This window comes from Capricornis sumatraensis, chromosome 20 (genome assembly GCF_032405125.1).
Source record: "Capricornis sumatraensis isolate serow.1 chromosome 20, serow.2, whole genome shotgun sequence".
Classification (NCBI taxonomy): domain Eukaryota; kingdom Metazoa; phylum Chordata; class Mammalia; order Artiodactyla; family Bovidae; genus Capricornis; species Capricornis sumatraensis.
Genome location: NC_091088.1, coordinates 62,149,689 through 62,166,298, shown reverse-complemented (window position 1 = coordinate 62,166,298; position 16,610 = coordinate 62,149,689). Strand labels below are relative to the sequence as shown.

The window sequence follows — 16,610 nt, the reverse complement described above, 5'->3', positions numbered from 1 at the left end:
ATGGGGTTGGGTTGGGCATAGAGCTAGATGTAGAGGCGGGGTTGGGGTTTGGATTTGGGAATGAGTTGGGGAGCACGTAGAGGTATGGGCCTAAGTTTGGGTTTTCACATGAGTCTGGGGACATGATAGGGAGCACAGCTGGGCTTGGAAAAGCGACTGGCATCAGGCTTGGGCTGGTGAACTCTGCGCCTCACCCTCTCTGCTTTCTTCCTTCCCCCAGGTTTCTTTTCCTATTTGAACTACATAAATTTCTGGTCCCTCCTGGCCAGCCAGGCCATCTGGACTTAAGAAGTGGGAATGTCCCCATCCTCGAGTCTGCTCCCGCGGCTCCCTGCCGAGCAACCTGCCAGCCCTGCTCTCTAGTCCCGGACCCACTACCAAGAGTCCTGTCCTTTTTTCAGTCCCCTCTGAAATCCCTCCAACTCAGATTAATGATGTGTATTTTCAAATAATCTGTATTTCTCACCCAGAACGTTCGTTTAGTTCAGTACCTTGTGAGTGTTCCCTGGAAATGCCACGCCTCCTCGGGGCCCTCTGGGGGAGAGGGATGGGTGGGGGAGGGACTTGGGGGAGAGGTTCCTGGCATACAGATGGTGCTCAAGCAATGTCTGTTGAACAGCTGACTCTCCCCAAGCTCTTTGGGCTTCATTCTTCACACTTGTGACCCCCTAACAATTTGCTCTTCCTGGCACCCACATTTCACCTCTTGCCCTTACCCCTTAACCCTCCCACCATCACCCCTTACTTCTCTCCACACAGGTCTATACCTTTAATTAAAAAAATTTTTTACAGTATCCCATTCCTTCCCTATTTATTTATTTTAAAGGCTGTTACATGTAGCCAGTTTTTGCAGATGGTTTGGGGGATAAAGATAGTACAGTTGTCCCTCGGTATCCGCAGGGAATTGGTTCCAAGACTCTCGTCGATACCAAACTCTGGGGATTCTCAAGTCCCTTATATAAAATTGCAGAGTGGATTTCCCTGGTGGCCCCGTGGTCAAGAATCTGCCTGCCCATGCAGGGAACATGGGTTCAGTCCCAGGTCCAGGAAGTTTCCACGTGCCATGGGGCAACCAAGCCCATGTACTACAATTACTGAGCCCACACTCTAGAGCCCAAGCTCCACAACAAGAGAAGCGACCACAGTGAGAAGCCCCCGTATCACAACTAGAGGGCAGCCCCTGCTCACTGCATCTAGAGAAAGCCCACGTGCAGCAATGAAGACCCAACACAGCAATAAACTGACTTTAAAATTGTAGGGTATTTGCATATGAACTATGCAAATCCTCTTGTACACGTTAAATCATCTGAAGATTTACCTATAATATACAACAGAAACGCTATGTAAACAGTTGCTGAGGCACACACCAAATTCAAGTTTTGTTTTTTGGAACTTTCTGGAACTATTTTCCCCCCCCAATTTTTCCACCTGAGATTGGTTTAAATGTGAAATCTGTGGACAGAGAAAACCAACTGTACCTTAATCTAGTTAGAGTTTAGTCTATAGTATGTGCTCATTAAGTGTCATTACAATAATTGTTCTTGTCTCCCACAAAAGGCTCTCCAGTGTATTCATTTTTAACAAAAAGTGAGCTGCAACTATGTGCCAGACACAGGGTCTAGAGCAAACTGGACACAAACCCTAGTCTTTAAGGAATTGACAACTTTGCAGGGAGGCAAACCCCCCTATCCTGCAAAACCCCAAAAATGCCCACAAGTAGATATGTTAGGAGAGAAGAGCTATGAAGGAAAAGAACAGAGGGTCAGGCAGAGCAGTCTGGAAAGGAGAGGGTCTGTTATACAGAGTGGACAGGCAGGGGCTCCATGCTAAGCTGACCTCTGAGCAGACACAGGACTGCAGAGACAGAGCCATGGGGACTGATTGGGGGGAAAGAGCTCCAGGCAGAGGAGACCACAAAAGCAAAGTTCCTGGGGTAGAAATGTCCTTGACAGGATCCAGAAAGACCAGGGAGGCCAATGTGCTGGTGTAGCCTGAGCAAGGAAGAGAAAGGAAAGGGCAGAAAGGGAACAGAGCCCAGGTCACCCTCGGCCGTGTGGGCCACAGTGGGGACTTTGCATTCCTGAGTGAGGCAGAACCAGTGAAGGAAACGTTGTCACTTCTTTAACGTGCAGAGTTTAGGTCTCTTGCTTTTACTTCAGATCACAGTCTCCTCACCAGACCGGAGAAAATCCCGGTGATCAGGGGAACAAGCTAAAGCGTGTTCTATTCACACAAGGGAATACTTAGCTACCGCTTAAGGAATGAGGTCACTCTGTGTACTGATGGGAAGAGACTACGTATGGGACAAACTGGAGTTAAAAAAAAAAGCATCTTTACCCATAAAACGTGTCTGTGTGTGTGTGTGTGTGTGTGTGTGTGTTCACGTGTCCATAAAATAAAAGTCCACACCAACCTGTTGACATTGGCCACTGTACGCAGTAGGAGGATTGAAGTAGACGTTTCATTTCATACGTTTAAAAAAAAAAAAACTTTTACAGTCATGTCAGTTGCAAGACACTCCTCAGATCTCCAACCATACCAAGATTACAAGCTTCCAGGCGAGCCCGGGCCTCCAGCCCGCTCCTTTCGACCCAGGCGGGCGGCCAGCTTTCCCGCCTCCGCCCAGCCCCCGCCCACCTCTCACTGCGCAGGCTCGGCCTCTAACTCGGCGCCAAGCGGACGCTTTCCCGGAACGCCCCCTTGTCAATCTCCGCGCTGGCCCCGCCTCCCACCCTGCGGATGGGACTGTCTGAGTAGGCCCCGCCCCCACAGCCACAGCGCTCACCCCTGCCGCGCTGGCAATCCCAGCGGCGTCGCCTTCCGGCCCCGCCCACATTCGGGGAGGGGCCGGAAGGCGCCTCTCCCCCATGGCCCGCCTCTCGTGCTGTTCACAGAATTGCCTGACTCTAATGCAGGATAATGGCCCCCAGTATTTGCTTGCTCCCATTTTCTCCGCCTCCTGGAACAACGTCTCATCTCCTGTTAGGAAGATTATTATTCTTATTTCCTTCCTCAAGCACCAAAGTACAGTTTCTGACACCGGCGTCTGTGCTGGACGCCCCGGGGCGGGGCCCAGCTGGCGCCGCGGGGCGGGCCGTGCGAGCGGCGCGCGCAATAAAGCAGAGCGCGCGGCGGGTCGCACGTGAGTTGCGGAGAGTGAGGCTCGGGTGAGGTTGTTGCTTTGTCTCCTGTTTGTGGGCGCGCGCGTGTTGGGGACTGGGTCACGCGTGACGTGTGTGCCCGGGGCTGCAGCGGGGGCGAGCATGCCGTGGCGGGGACGGTGTCAGGGCCTTCGTAAGCACTCGGCACCCGCGCCTCAAGGCGATCCCTGAGTGTTCCCTTCGGGGCGGGCAGTGGCTCGCTCGGAGAGGGTGGTGGCTCCCTAGGGGCGCTCAGCGGGTGAAGGAGGAGTCCTGCTGCCCAAGCGAACGCGGACCCCCCGGGGCTGGGCCTCCTTTACGCCGCAGTCTGGCTGCGCCGTGTCTGCTGCCCACGTTTCAGGGCTCCGCCATCTTGTCGATTTCTGGGGGGATTTTGCTGGGTGGGGGGAGGTGGGGAAGGTAGGCTTATGACAGTCTTTCTGCCTGAGGTTTTCCACTCCAGTGTTAGCTTACACGTGCCTTCTTTAGGAAATCGTTCTTATGTATTCTGATTTCGTGTGGCTGGCGTGTTTGTGCGATGTAGACCAGAGGCCTCGTGGCAGGTAGAGACAGGACCTCGAGGGATGCCAAGGAAGGAGTGGGATCTCTTAAGTGAATTACTGGGTTGTGTCAGAACCAGAGGGGAGTAATTGTCGGACAAAGCAAAGGGGGCCTTCGTTCACTTTCAGGAGTCATTCTGACACAGTCATTTAAATACCAGTTTTGTGCTCGCTCAGAACGTCAAAAGTTTCGTTAAGCGTTAGTTCTGGGCTAATGGGGCTTTCTGGATAGCGTTTTCCTAACTCCCGAGCAATACCACACCTCCTCCAAGGAGATCCAGCCCAGGAATAGTTAGCCGATTTTCTGTTTCCCCACCACAACCCAGCAAGAATCTCCTCCAGCTTTGTTTCTCCTTTTAGAAAACAGTTAATTTTATCCTAACTGTTGCCTTGTCACAAGAGGAAGGCAGTTTCTCATCCATTCATCACTCTTTAGCGTTGTCCCATATATTCCCTTTTCAGGCCTTTTCGTTGTTAAAATCCCCAAACATACAGGCAAATAGACGCTTAACAGGATGTTTCGCCATGTTTGCTTTTTGTGTACTTCATGTTTTGGAAATGAATTTCTTATTTCATCCAAAATCGTTAACACAGTGTCTCTAAAATTGCATTTTTTCTATTTAATGACAGTGTTGTCATCATCCTCAATGAGATTAGTTCCTTCAGGAGGCCCTCTCCTGTCCATTCTGTGGTCATAGTTCCTGTCATTTCCAAAATGTCTTTCACTGTTTTGTTCAAAACTGGTTGCGTTTTAAGGGTCTCTGGTGACTGCTCCTGTTGCTTGTACTTCAGGTTTCTCTTTTCCTCCTTATACACCACCCCCAACCCCCTGGACGGTTTCTTCCAAGGGATTTGCATCTTAGTAGCCACTGTTGAGGGTCGGTAGCCGAGAGAGTCAATGCTGGAAATCTGCAAAACTGGGCTAAGGGGAGTAGTCAGTGGGTTCTCTCCTTATGGTGGGTTTAGGACAGTCCTTTGTGGACCTGTGACACTGGGGAGGTGAAGGCATCTTGGTGTCACCACAGGGAAGGCTGTGCGCATTTGTACCCCGTGATGGACTTTGTGTTTCCCAGTCTCTAGGTACTGTTAGCTTGCTTGGCTTCTGTCCCTGAAGGTGAGTGGCCTTGGGACCTGGTTGCAGAGGGACTCGGTCTCCCATGATGTCCAGCACTGGGCTCCGATTACTCCCTGAGGACGCAGTGCCCCCAGGACCTTTGACAACCTGGGGATCTGAGGGGCCTTGGTTTTGATGTTCTCTGGATCCCCCCCGCAATACTCTCTTCCCCCACCCTCACCAAATCCTTCCTGTGTTACAGGTGTGTCTTCAAGCTGAGGGGCCACCCACCCCACCTTGGTAAGAACCCTTGCTCCCAGTCCCTGACCCACCCAGATCTAAACTATCTCACCCTCATTTGGGGTGACTTTGCATCTAGCATCTCTGGGACCTAGTTTATCTGCCAGCAGTCATGCAAAGCCCAACTGTCCTGTTCTTGGGCTTAGAGATGTTAGTCAAAAGATTGCTCTCCTGAGCCTCAGTTTCTGTGTCTGTAGAGTGGGTAAAATCCATCAGGAGCAGATAGGCCCCAGTCCTCTGCCCAGTGGGGCTGGGGATAGTGATGCCTCCTGCCTTCAAAGGTAGGGTTTGAATATGGCAGGGAATATGGACTGCAGAAGGGGAAATACATAGTCTGTCCATGATATCCACGGGGATTGGTTCCAGAGCCCCACAGGTATGGAGGGCCCAGTGTAAGTTTTTGGGTTTCAGGGGAAAAGACTCATCCAAAGTCTGATTTTCAGACTCAGCAGAAAAGCAGCAGAAAGGCTGGAAGCCCTGTCCTTGTCACATTGCAAGGTGATGATGGTGGGATTTGTAGACAGTGTACCTTTCAGCAGAGTTTAGGCAGCTTCCCGTGAATCATGTGTATGTAAACTGATACAGTTATCAAGTTTACCCTCAACTTATACAGTAGCCACGGTCAAAGAACATGGTTTATCTGGAGACTGTCACAAAATGTTCCAAGTTTTGGAGAATGTTTTACAATTGTTTCAATAGCTAAATCATCAAATAGGCATGGGTATGTGTGTTACCCGAAAACAAAGGACTGTTCCCAGTTCTAGGAGGGTTATTTTCCCCCTCTATTCAATGAAGTTTGAGCCTTAATCTGTATTTCCACTAATAAGGTTGACCTGAGATTGATGGAAATAGATTACTCTCTAAATACATACTATGGAGAACTGAAAGTTAGATTCTTGCTGACAAGTACCTGAGGGGGTGAGAAGCTGTGTCCTCTGAAGGCTTAGCTCAGAATGGGGAGCATCGGAACGTCTTTTTGGAAGGGCTCTTCTCTTCCTCCAAAGTGATGTGGGCCGAGAGGGAATTTCTGGGGAAGTGTGGAGTTGGGAGGATGCCACTTGGGCAGGGATATGTGAAAGGGCTGAGAAGAGGAAGCCCTAAGGGATGTGTAACACCTGTAGATTTCCAAGGCAGCAGAACTGGTGAGATGGAAGTGTTTTATTCTGCATCGGCCAGTCTGAGGGCGGCAGGATTGGGATGTGGGGTTTGAGGGCACTGGGACCCCCATGATGTCCAGCACTGGGCTCTGATCTCCACTGAGGACATGGTGCACCCCGGGACCTTTGACACCCGGGGATCTGAGGGGGGTCCCACCTCTGGGGAGAGATGGAGGAGGGGGCATGGTTGCTCCGCACCCCACCAACCTCCAGCTCCCCGACCCCTTACTGTCTGCAGGTGGTTCCTCCAGGAGTTGAGCAGCCTGGCCACCCCTCGGTAAGAACAGAAGAGACTCCCCTTGTTATTAATACTGTGATAATCATCATCCAATTTACAGTGGCATCAATTTGTTAATAAAATGTATAGACTATGGTAATATTAACAAAGATAGCTGCTGAGCACTTAGTCTGAGCCAGGCCAGGTTTCTAAGCCCTGGAGTCATCCCCCCAATAACCTCATGATTTGAAACAGGTGCGCTTTTGCCACTATTCACAGCCGAGGTGGAGGCGCATAAAGGTTGCTGTTTACCCATCCTCGGCTCCTGGCCAGGAGGGGGCTTATTTCTGCAGCCCCCATCCACATTCAGGGGGACTGGGATGGTGGGGGCTTTCTCTGTCAGCCCTCTTCCCTACAGTTGAGGATACAGGACCAAGGAGGTGGATTTTGATCGCTGGTTTTGCCACTTTTGACATTAGGGCACCTTCATGATTTGTCTACAAGGATAGGGTTGGGGTGGGGTGTGTGCATGCGTGCTGTGGACCGGCCTCCCTTGAGGTCCCAGGCCCCACCCTGCCTGGGCTTGTAGCTAATGCCTCAGCCGGTCCTGCTGGGGATCGCCCAGGAGGTGGCAGAGCTGGGGAGGTCCTTGAACAGTCAGCCTTTGCAAGCCACTCCCAAAAGTACTGCATGCTCCCTGAATTCCTGTGGCATCCGCTGCAAAGATGGAGGGGTGGTGGTAAGAGGAAGAAGGGCTGGGATGCAAGAAGGGCTGGGATGAGGAACAGGCCAGCCTGGGGTTGGGGGTGGGGGGTTGGTTTGCAGAGAGATGTGTTCAGTTGGTGCTGGAAGGTGCCGTGCGGGGGACCTCCCGTGATGTCAAGCACTGGGCTCTGATCTTCTGTGCAGACATGGTGCTCCCCCAGGACCTTTGACACCCGGGGGTCTGAGGGGTCCCGGGCTCTGGGCAGAGGTGAATGGGGATCGTGATTGCTGCACCCCACCAGCCTCCTCTTCCCCACCCCCACGCCTTCCCGTCTGCAGGCAGTTCCTCCAGGAGTCAGCAGTTGCTTCAGCCCTCCCGGTAAGAACAAGTTCTTAGTGGGTTGGCCAATGCCGTAATCCTTATCCAATGTAGAGATGGTGGTGGTGGTATCCGTACAGGCAGATGCTGAGCACTCAGCTATGAACCAGGCACAGTGCTAGGCACTGAAGGCATTTAATCTTCACAGTAACCCCACGATGGGGGCACGGTGGGTGGTGTAAGGTATAAGGGGAACAGCTTGGGGTCTGCGGAGACATCCGGTATCCGGGCTCCTGAAGAGGCCGTGCTTGGGGCCCCTGTGATGTCCAGCACTGGGCTCTGATCTCTCGTGAGGACATGGTGCCCCCCCCCAGGACCTTTGACACCTGGGGGTCTGAGGGGCTCCCCCTCTGGGGAGGGGTTGTGGGAGGGTGACTGTTTCCCTGCCCAATGCCCCTCCGTGCCCTTCCCGCAGCTCCGGCGGCCGCGCCCCTCCGGCCTTATCGCTGGCCCCCGCACCTGGAACGGCCACGGCCACGGCCATGGCGGGGAGGGGCGACCGCTACTACACGTACACCGAGCTCCTGGCCATCGCGCGGCGCTTCCGGCAGAACCCCAACGAGCTCATGATCAGCTGGATCCTGCGGGTGTATGACCAGGGCGGCCAGGCCCTGTCGCTGAATTCCGGGGAGCTGGCCCTGCTGGGCGACCTGACCGGCGATGCCGTCTTCAACTACCACTGCAAGACCCTGCGGGGTGACTGCAAGACGCTGCTGGCCTGGCTGCTGCTGGCCTGGCGCCGGCGCTGGGAGTCCTTCCTGCACTTCGAGGCCACCGAGCTGCCCTTCCGGCCCTGGACCACCATGGAGGAGGGCATCCAGCTGGTACGTGAGCTGGGCATGCTCGACTGGATCTACCGTGAGCCGCTGCTCCCTGAGCCTGCCGGGCTAGCGCCGGAGGACCTGACCTTCACGCAGGGCCTGCAGCGGCGCCTGCTGACAGCCGCGCCCTCCGAGCTGCGACTCTCGCTGGTCAGCCTGCTGGTCAAGGGCATGACGGTGCTGGAGGCGGTGATGGAGATCCAGACCATCGCCGACGTGGGCTTGCTCTGGCGCCAGAGCCAGCCGAGCCGCGCCAAGCTCATGCTGGGGCCGAACCCCACGCGCAAGGACCTCATGGGCTGGCTGCTGAGCCACGGCGTGCCCAAGGAGCGCGTGGACAAGCAGCCCACCAAGGTCCTCCTGGAGCTGTACATCAAGGAGGCCAAGCGTAGCCGCGGCCACGCCCCCTACGGGCTGGGGGAGGAGCAGCCCCCGCCTCCCCCGTACTCCGACCAGGCGTGCGGGGAGGAGCCACTGGTGCGCCACGACTAGGCGCTCCCTGTCCTCGGGACTGGGGCCCGGACCTTGTAGGGGAGACGCAGAGCTTTGGCCGGCGTGTCCAAGGAGCCCTAAAGAGGGGTGGTGTCCGTGCCCCCGGCCACGCGTGGGCATCACCGGCTACTGCTGGTGGAAAACAGGTGGCTGGCTCTTGGCAGCTGCTGCGCGATGCCGGGAGAGAGTCTGTTACATTTCCAGTCTGTTACACTTTAGCCCGATGGGCATGGTGGGGTGGGTGCGCCTTCCGCCCCCACCGCTCTGCCTCACGGCCCCCACCCCCACCGCCCAGTCACTACAGGCCAAGTGGGAGACCCTGCTGCCCACACTGTGAAAGCACTTTGAAGTTTGTACCCTTTTTCTTAAGGTTGTCTTTTTGTTTGTTTTGGGTTTTTTTAATGCAATATTTTTTTTTACTCTGATCTTTAGCAGACAACACTTGTTTTTTAGCGGTGCTCGTTTCCCCCTTTGTGAAGGATTGTCTCTTAAAAGACTTTTTATTTTTCCTGCAATTCCTTTCTCTTAAAATGGAATTTTGCCCCTTGCTCGCCTGCGAAGGGGACGGCCTGTCCCTTCTGGTTTCTCCAGTTGCATGTGTGGCTGGAGGGTCTGTCACCTCCGGGCGAGGGGCACTGCGGCCAAGAATCCCAGCTTTGTGAGGATGGACAGCCCTGGCAGGTGGTACCACGCATCCATTAAAAAAAAAAAAAAAACCCATGTGTCACTCCCTGTGAGCTATGGTGTTTGGGTGCTGGGCTGAAGCTGGAGCCAGAACCACCTTCCCCTGGTGGGGCCAGGGGTTGGTTGGATGGTCTCCATCGACACACACACCCCTTCCCCTCACCCCTCAGCTGTCTGCAGAGGAGAGCACTGGTCTTTTGGTAGGCCGTGGGAGCTGCTCCCAGCAGCAGGGTTAGGTGAATCGGCTAGAACTTTCCTTGGGTCTTCTATGGCTCTACGGGGCTCCCCTGGTGGCTCAGTGGTAAAGAATCTCCCTGCCAATGAAGACGTGGGTTCCATCCCTGGGTCAGGAAGATCCCCCTGGAGGAAGAAATGGCAACCTGATCCAGTATTCTTCCCTGGCAAATCCCATGGACAGTGGAGCCTGGCGGGTTACAGTCCATGGGATTGGACACAACTGAGCACGCTTACACGTGGATCCATAAGCAAGAGACTATGTTCCTGTACCCCCTCCGCCCCCCCAAGACCATGGAGTGCAGAGAGCATTCCTAACCCTTCCCTGAGGCCCTGTGACTGTCCTGGAACTCCAGGGATGATGGTGGCCTGTGTGCTCATGACCCAGGCAACCTGAGGGGGCCCGGCTCCCCTGCCCCATGATGCTGGGCGGTGGGTAGTGTCAGGGAGGGTGTACTGGCCCCACTTGGAGCAGGAGGGGAATATTCCTGTCCTGTCTAGCTGTGAGGACCCAGCTATTAACCTCAGCCCTTTTTCTCCCATGCTTGGGGGGTCTGGGTCTGAACACCAGGCCCCCACCCCTGGTCCTCCAACTCTGCCCCATCTAATAGGCACCAAGTGGCGTTACAGAGTGCCCGCTGCACACCAGGCTACTCGTACAGTCAGGTGGGCTGTCGACAACGATGCAGACATGATCGCTGGTACCCCAGACTACTGCTTGGTTGTAGGCAGAGCTTCCTGGGTTGAGGGGTGACTGAAGCCCCACAAGAGCAGGCCTGGCACCACCCAGTCTCAGACAGGCACCCATGAGCCTGCTGTTCATCAGGTGTGCGGTAGCTTCCCTTAGTTCAGTGCCCACCCACAAATGAAGCTCCTGATCTGTACCTTCCACTGGTACAAATGGGACCTCAAGGCAGCCACTGGCTACGACACCCAGCAGTGGGGTCCCTCCCCCTTCAGATCATCATTGCAGTCCCTGCTATGCTAAGCAGCCCACCGGCAATGTTACAGGCCCCACCTGCTCTGCTGGTTCCCAGGAGGTTAATTTCAGGGGTGGGGGAGTTTTTGTATCAAAGGAGGTGGGGCTCAGCTTAGTCGCTTGTGACCTTCAGCTGCCAGGCTTCCCTGTCCATCACCAACTCCCGGAGCATGCTCAAACTCATGGCCATGGAGTCGGTGATGCCACCCAACCATCACGGGTTGGGGCACAAAGGCCAGTTAACCCAGAGTTACGGCCTCCGGACCAGTCCCAGCAGGCTGGCAGTGGGACCAGGCTTTCAATCTCAGCTCTCTCCCAGAAGTGCGTAACCCACAGTGGGGGGCTCACCCGGAGCACAAGTGATGGCACCTAGAAACGGGTTTCCACACGTACACCCCGTGCTCCCAGGCATGTATAGAAACGTGCACATAAACACCCATACAGGTATTACCCACAGAAGCACAGGACCACATAAGTGCACATGTGTCAAGTATGTATATACACAAGCACTGCACGGATTCGTGCAGGAGCGCACGCATGAATAGCCGTCCGTGTGCACCTGCACACAGACCCACGCATCCTTCAGCCCACCCTCATCCACAGGGCCAGGTGTGGCTTCCAGGCTTGGGAGCCCGCCCCCGCGTTCCCCCGGCGCGCAGAGTAAGTCACAGAAGCCAGAGGAGCGGGTGAGCACAAGTGTTGGGATCCAAGTTCAGTTGTGGGGGAAAGGGTGCCCGGTTTCCTGGCTCACACGGGGCCCCCCCAGGCCCGCAGGCAGCCAGGTCTCCAGGCCAGTAGGCCCAGCCCCATGCTGAGGGCCGCCAGCACGGCCACAGCCCCAGCCAACAGGGGCACCACGGTGGCTGCGGGGAGAACACGGGGGTGTGAGTCACGAGACCGGCGCCCCCCACTCCCACCCCAGCGCCGAGGGCCTTCACCTGCGGGGGTAGCGGGCTCGTGGGAGCCGTGGCAGGGAATCCCGTGAGCCGGAGGCCGGGCGGGGGCCGTCAGCTGGCGGAATCGGCTTAGTGGACAGGGGGCTGGGCACCCGGGGAGGCGGAGAGTCAAGGGCAGACCAGCAGAGTCGTTGCGGTAGAAGAGGGAGACGGTGACATTCCTGGAGGGAGAGAGGAGGTATCTTGGTCCGTCCTCGCCTTCCCTGCCGCTGACTTTGAATCTGGAGAAGAGCGATTGGATGAAACATGGCGCTTCTGACTCCTATCCCTGCCAATACCGTCCCTGTAAACTCCGCCCTGTGCCTGGGTCACGCCCTGTACCGGGGTCTGCATCCCTCCTCCTCCAGAGCGTCCGGCCCCGCCCATTTCCGGGTACCGCCCCCTCCTCACCCTGGGCGGTCTCCATCTGCGTTGTCGCGGTCCGTGTCGCCCAAGCGCCGCCGGAACTCAAAGCCGAGGCAGGCGGCGTAAGGCGGTGTGTGCCCGTCGTAGAGACCCAGGGCCCCCTGGAGGGCCAGGAGAGTGCTGTCGTGCTGCGGGCGGATCCAGGGCTGAGTCGGGGCTCCTCCAGATGGCCCTCAGACCCCTTAGTACAAATCCTGCCCCCCTCAAACCTCCTCAACCCTGGAGGCAGCCCCACCAGTTACAGGTGGTCATTTAAGAAACATGACTGGACAGCTCAGCCAAAAAGCCTGTCCTTCCAGAAGAACTGAATTCTTTCCCATCATCACATCATCACCTCCCTTCCATCCAGATTCCATATCTGGTGATGTGATCCGGGAGTATGGTTTGGAGATATGTGTTACTCAAGGCATGAGGCTGAGGTTCCACTGGGACCATCAATCCCCCATCACCCAAATCTCACCCTCTCCCTATCTCTGTGCCCACGCGGCACTGCCTCCATTCCCAAAGACTTACAGCGGAATACATAACCATCTTGAGTGGCAGCCCCAAGCGCTGCACCCGGGAGAAGTTGGCCAGGATGGCATCTAGCAGGATTCCTGACAGGGCAAGTCAGAATGTTAAGAACCCTGCAAAGGAAGGTGCCTGGGCCTCCCAGCCGCCCGGCTCCACATCTCACCCCCGCTCAGCTGGGCCTTCTCCGCTGCCTGGGGTGGGCCCACATGAGCTCCGATATCCAAAGCCGAGATCTGAGCTAGTGTCTGCAGGACATCTGGAGAGGCCCAGGGTGGGAGGGAAAGACCATGGGCTTGCTGGAGAGAGAGGGAGGGGACAAAGTGACCGCGATGTCCTGAGCTCTTCATGCTCCCCTCAGACCCATCGGCGATGCCCCCATCAGCTGCAATTCACTCTTCCAACCCTCCTCTGATGCCCTCATAGGTGAGGTCTGGTCAGGAACTTATGGTGTGGGTAATGTGCTAAGCTGCTTCAGTCGTGTCCAACTCTTTGCGACCCTATGGGCTGTAGCCCACCAGGCTACTCTGTCAGTGGGATTCTCCAGGCAAGAATACTGAAGGGGGTTGCCATGCCCTCTTCCAGGGGATCTTCCCAACCCAGGGATCAAACCCGCATTTCTTACCTCTACCTGCATTGGCAGGCAGTTCTTTACCACTAGCACCACCTGGGATGTCCTTGGTGTGGGTAATAGCGATTATTAACCATAGTAATGACCGTTATTGCAGAAGCCCTTATTGGAAACCCTTGGGGCTAGGGCTGTTTCAGAATTCGGACGTTTGGGGGGACTTCCCTGGTGGCCCAGTGGCTAAGACTCCCCACTTCCACTGCAGGGGGTCCAAGTTCGATCCCTGATCAGAGAACTAGATTTCATATGCCTCAACTAAGACCCGGTGCAGCCAAATAATTGCTTAATTAAAAAAAAATAATTCAGACGTTTGGAATTTCACAAAGGTCTGGTGATGAGAGTAGTATTAATATATATCTCGTAACACATCCAGTGGGGGCTGGGGCAGCCGCCTTAGACACATACGTTGCTCTTCCCACCATGCAATTAGGAACATTCCCATTAAGTGGGTAAGCAAGGACTGCCAGCTTCCCGTCAGCGCCTGGGGCCCAAGCTTTGCCTTCCCGCGCTTTTCCAGTTAGGGAACTGGAGGATTGGAACAGCAAACACTAGGCCTAAAACGCCTCACTGTGTGCCAGGTGCTATTTTAAGCGCATCGCGTGAATTAACCCCTTTTGATCCAAACAGCAACCATTGTCGTTGTATAGATGGGGAACTGCTGCTAAGTCACTTCAGTCGTCTCCAACTCTGTGCGACCCCATCGACGGCAGCCCGCCAGGCTCCCCCGTCCCTGGGATTCTCCAGGCAAGAGTACTGGAGTGGGGTGCCATTGCCTTCTCTGATAGATGGGGAAACTGAGGCACTAAAGGTTAAGTGACTTGCCTGAGGGAACACAAGTAGTGAGGGGCAACGCTGGGATTGGAACCCAGGGCCCTTAACGATTTGGTAGGCTGGGTGAATGGGGCAGGGGCCCACCTGGCAAATCAGAGTGTCCAGGACCTTCCACGCCTTGCGCAGCGGCTCCCCAACCAGCGGCAGCCCCGTGAAGTTCTCCAGGCGAGTCAAGAAGTCCTGCAAGCACCGAACCAGGATGAGTGAGCCTGGCAGACATCAACACCCCTAGGGTCCAGCCGTGTCCGGCCGGCCCCGCTGGCCCCTCCCAGATGCCCCGCCCGCTTCAGCCTGCCGGCCCCTCCGTGTCCTGTGGGTCCTGCCACATCCCACTGGCCCCGCCCCATCCCGGTCGGCCCCGCCCCCGCCGGCTCCTCCCCATCCTGCCGCATCGGGCGGGCCCGGCTCACCGTCCAGCCCTCCAGGGCTGTCTTGTACTCGGCGGCCTCCGTGGCCTCTCTCAGCAGCTCACGGTATCGGGGACAGCTGCGCGTAGGGAACCTCAGCAGCTGGAGGAGATTGAGGCTCAGAGGGGACAAAAGTGTGACCGGGGCCCGACTGCAGGCAGGGAAGTGGGACTGGGGGGGTCCTGTCTCTGGTCCACGGTTTCTCCCAGATATGGCTGAGCAGCGCGGGGTGGGCGGCTCACCCCATCAGAACAACTCAGCCCCAGGGAAGGCATCCTTGCTCTGGTTCCGGGGAGCCCCCTCCCCCCACCCCCGTCGGGTCCGAGCCTGGTCCTTGAGCCGCCGGCCCTCTCCATCTGAGTCCTGTCTCTTTCCATCCCTCCCGCCCCCAGGCCAGTCCAGCCCCCTGACCTTGTCCTCAGTGACCGGCACCGTGTGCACAGGGATGGGTCTCCAGGTGGCCTCGGAGCGCCCTGGGGCAGCCTCAGGGAACAACCCCGCCAGGTTGGCCTGAGCACTCTCCAGTGTCCGGTCAAAGTCTGTGCTGCGAATGTACACCTGGATAGGGGGGTGAGAGGACAGGCCAGACGACCACTGTCAGGGTCAGAGGTCAACTACAGCAGCAAACCAAAAGCTTCAGATTCAGCTCAGGGTCCAAGGTCAGGTGTTGGGGGTCAAAACTCAGGGCAGGTTCAAGGACCTGACCTTCAACATTAGAAGTTGGTATCAAGGGTCAGAGGTCAATGTCAAGAGCAGTTGGGGTGGGAAGTTGGATGGACACTGAGGATTAAGGGGATCAGTTGAGCCAATGAAAGTCGGAAAGGAAGATCAGAGTCGCTGGAGGTGGAAAGTTAGAGGTCAAGAGGAGGAAGGCAGGTTGGAGGTCATGAGATCAGGTCAGCAGGAATGATGCTATGGTCATCAGAAAAGTCAGATTTGATGAAGGGTAGAGGTCAAAGTTTGGAGTCAGAGGGCAGGTAGAATCAATGAGGGCCAAAGATAGAATCAATCAAGTTTTGAAGTCAGAGGGTCTGATTGGAGTCAGTGAGAGTCAGAACACAGAGTTGGAGACCAGAAAATAAAAGTCAGAGTTGATGGAGGTCAGAGGTCAAGATGTGACTCAGGTCGAGATGGAGTCAGGGGTCAGTGTGGGTTAGTTGATGGTTCAGGGGTCAGAGATCAGACCTAAGTTTCAGGTCAGGTGGATGGGGGTCAAGGGCCAGAGATGGAGGCCCAGGGAGGCGCTGAAGTCAGTGGAGGTCAGAGGTGAGAGGTCACGAGGTAGGATGAAGGTCAGGATGGCTGTACCTCTTCCCGCCGGTACTCAGGGCTCAGAAAGTCCTCGTAGCGGCTCCTCAGGAAGCGGCCCAGCTCCAGCTGCTGGCGGACCCCCTCCTGGGGACAGAGCCGGCTCAGCAGACCCCTCCCCACCCCACCCCACCCCACGCTCCATCCCCAGCATCTCACCTCGGTCAGCTGGCCCAGGCCACGTGGCCACAGGGTGGATGCAAGCTCCTTGTGCGGGTCAGTGGGGTAGGAGGCCAGCGGGGCCCGGTCGCCATGGCGGAACACCTGGGGAGGGGACCAGGTCAGGGCCAGGCTGGGGGACGTGAGGGGCCGGGACGGGGCAGGGGGCACCTCACCACCGCCACGAAGACCAGGGGTCCTTCCGTCAGGGCCGGGGGCAGCAGCAGCAGCAGCAGGAGAGGTCCGGCGGGGTGGCCCCGAAACCCTGGCCCGGCCATCTCCACACAGCCAGACGCTGAGCTCAGCGCACTGTCTGCGCCGCAGCCACACCTGCTCATTACCCCCGCCCCAGCACCCCCCCACCAGAAGAGCAGGTCCCAGCACGCCTCCCCCTGGATCCAGAACCCCCGATCCCCCAGGGCTTCTGTCAGCCATGGATTCAGCGGGGATGCGTCCATTTAATCTTCCCCGCAACCCCAGGAGATGTTGATCTGATTGCCTCCGTCTCCATGGTGTGGATGGGGAAACTGAGGCACCGCCAGGGTAGGCAGTTTGCCTGAGGGAACACAGCTAGTGAGCGGCAGAGCTGGGATCTGAACCTAGTGCCCTGAGAGTGGGTGCAGAGGGAGGGAGACCCCCATCCCTGCCCCACATTCTAGACCCTGCCCTCTCCTCCCTCCCCAG

General features: G+C 56.4%; 2 protein-coding genes and 4 non-coding genes across 9 annotated transcripts; 5 read left to right on the top strand and 1 right to left on the bottom strand.

Annotated features, from left to right (window-relative positions):
* Positions 1-3,159: 3,159 nt before the first annotated feature.
* Positions 3,160-9,502, top strand: LOC138096353 (Friend virus susceptibility protein 1-like). Of its 4 annotated transcripts, none has more exons than XM_068992511.1 (5): positions 3,160-3,172; positions 5,017-5,054; positions 6,450-6,488; positions 7,473-7,512; positions 7,928-9,502. In XM_068992511.1, exon 5 carries the CDS (start codon positions 7,995-7,997, stop codon positions 8,823-8,825), a length of 831 nt encoding a protein of 276 aa, XP_068848612.1. In that variant the 5' UTR covers positions 3,160-3,172; positions 5,017-5,054; positions 6,450-6,488; positions 7,473-7,512; positions 7,928-7,994; the 3' UTR covers positions 8,826-9,502. The 4 variants fall into 4 exon arrangements, with proteins under 4 accessions (XP_068848612.1, XP_068848611.1, XP_068848610.1 ...); XM_068992510.1 differs by lacking the exon at positions 3,160-3,172 and adding an exon at positions 3,574-4,814; XM_068992509.1 differs by lacking the exon at positions 3,160-3,172 and adding an exon at positions 3,574-4,814 and having other exon boundaries at positions 7,338-7,512.
* LOC138097252 (small nucleolar RNA SNORD88) lies at positions 4,850-4,941 on the top strand. Its single transcript, XR_011146457.1, has one exon. It is a non-coding gene; the product is annotated as a small nucleolar RNA SNORD88 (small nucleolar RNA).
* LOC138097250 (small nucleolar RNA SNORD88) lies at positions 6,273-6,363 on the top strand. Its single transcript, XR_011146455.1, has one exon. It is a non-coding gene; the product is annotated as a small nucleolar RNA SNORD88 (small nucleolar RNA).
* On the top strand, positions 7,293-7,385 carry LOC138097251 (small nucleolar RNA SNORD88). The gene has a single exon (XR_011146456.1). It is a non-coding gene; the product is annotated as a small nucleolar RNA SNORD88 (small nucleolar RNA).
* On the top strand, positions 7,764-7,857 carry LOC138097249 (small nucleolar RNA SNORD88). Its single transcript, XR_011146454.1, has one exon. It is a non-coding gene; the product is annotated as a small nucleolar RNA SNORD88 (small nucleolar RNA).
* Positions 9,503-11,422: 1,920 nt separating the features above from the next.
* On the bottom strand, positions 11,423-16,204 carry ACP4 (acid phosphatase 4). The gene is made up of 11 exons (XM_068992505.1): positions 16,103-16,204; positions 15,927-16,031; positions 15,768-15,854; positions 14,871-15,017; positions 14,463-14,561; positions 14,137-14,232; positions 12,760-12,892; positions 12,597-12,679; positions 12,069-12,211; positions 11,661-11,839; positions 11,423-11,585 (listed from the first exon to the last, which is right to left on the bottom strand). Exons 1-11 carry the CDS (start codon positions 16,202-16,204, stop codon positions 11,470-11,472), a joined length of 1,290 nt encoding a protein of 429 aa, XP_068848606.1. The 3' UTR covers positions 11,423-11,469.
* Between the last annotated feature and the right edge of the window lie 406 nt (positions 16,205-16,610).

Coding starts and splice junctions, on each gene's coding strand:
- LOC138096353 (XM_068992509.1), top strand. CDS start 7,406: ATGGGGATCGTGATTGCTGCACCCCACCAGCCTCCTCTTCCCCACCCC. Junction 7,513..7,927: donor CAGTTGCTTCAGCCCTCCCG/GTAAGAACAAGT, acceptor CCCTTCCCGCAG/CTCCGGCGGCCGCGCCCCTC.
- ACP4 (XM_068992505.1), bottom strand. CDS start 16,204: ATGGCCGGGCCAGGGTTTCGGGGCCACCCCGCCGGACCTCTCCTGCTG. Junction 16,032..16,102: donor CCCTGGTCTTCGTGGCGGTG/GTGAGGTGCCCC, acceptor TCCCCTCCCCAG/GTGTTCCGCCATGGCGACCG. Junction 12,212..12,596: donor AGATGGTTATGTATTCCGCT/GTAAGTCTTTGG, acceptor ATCCGCCCGCAG/CACGACAGCACTCTCCTGGC.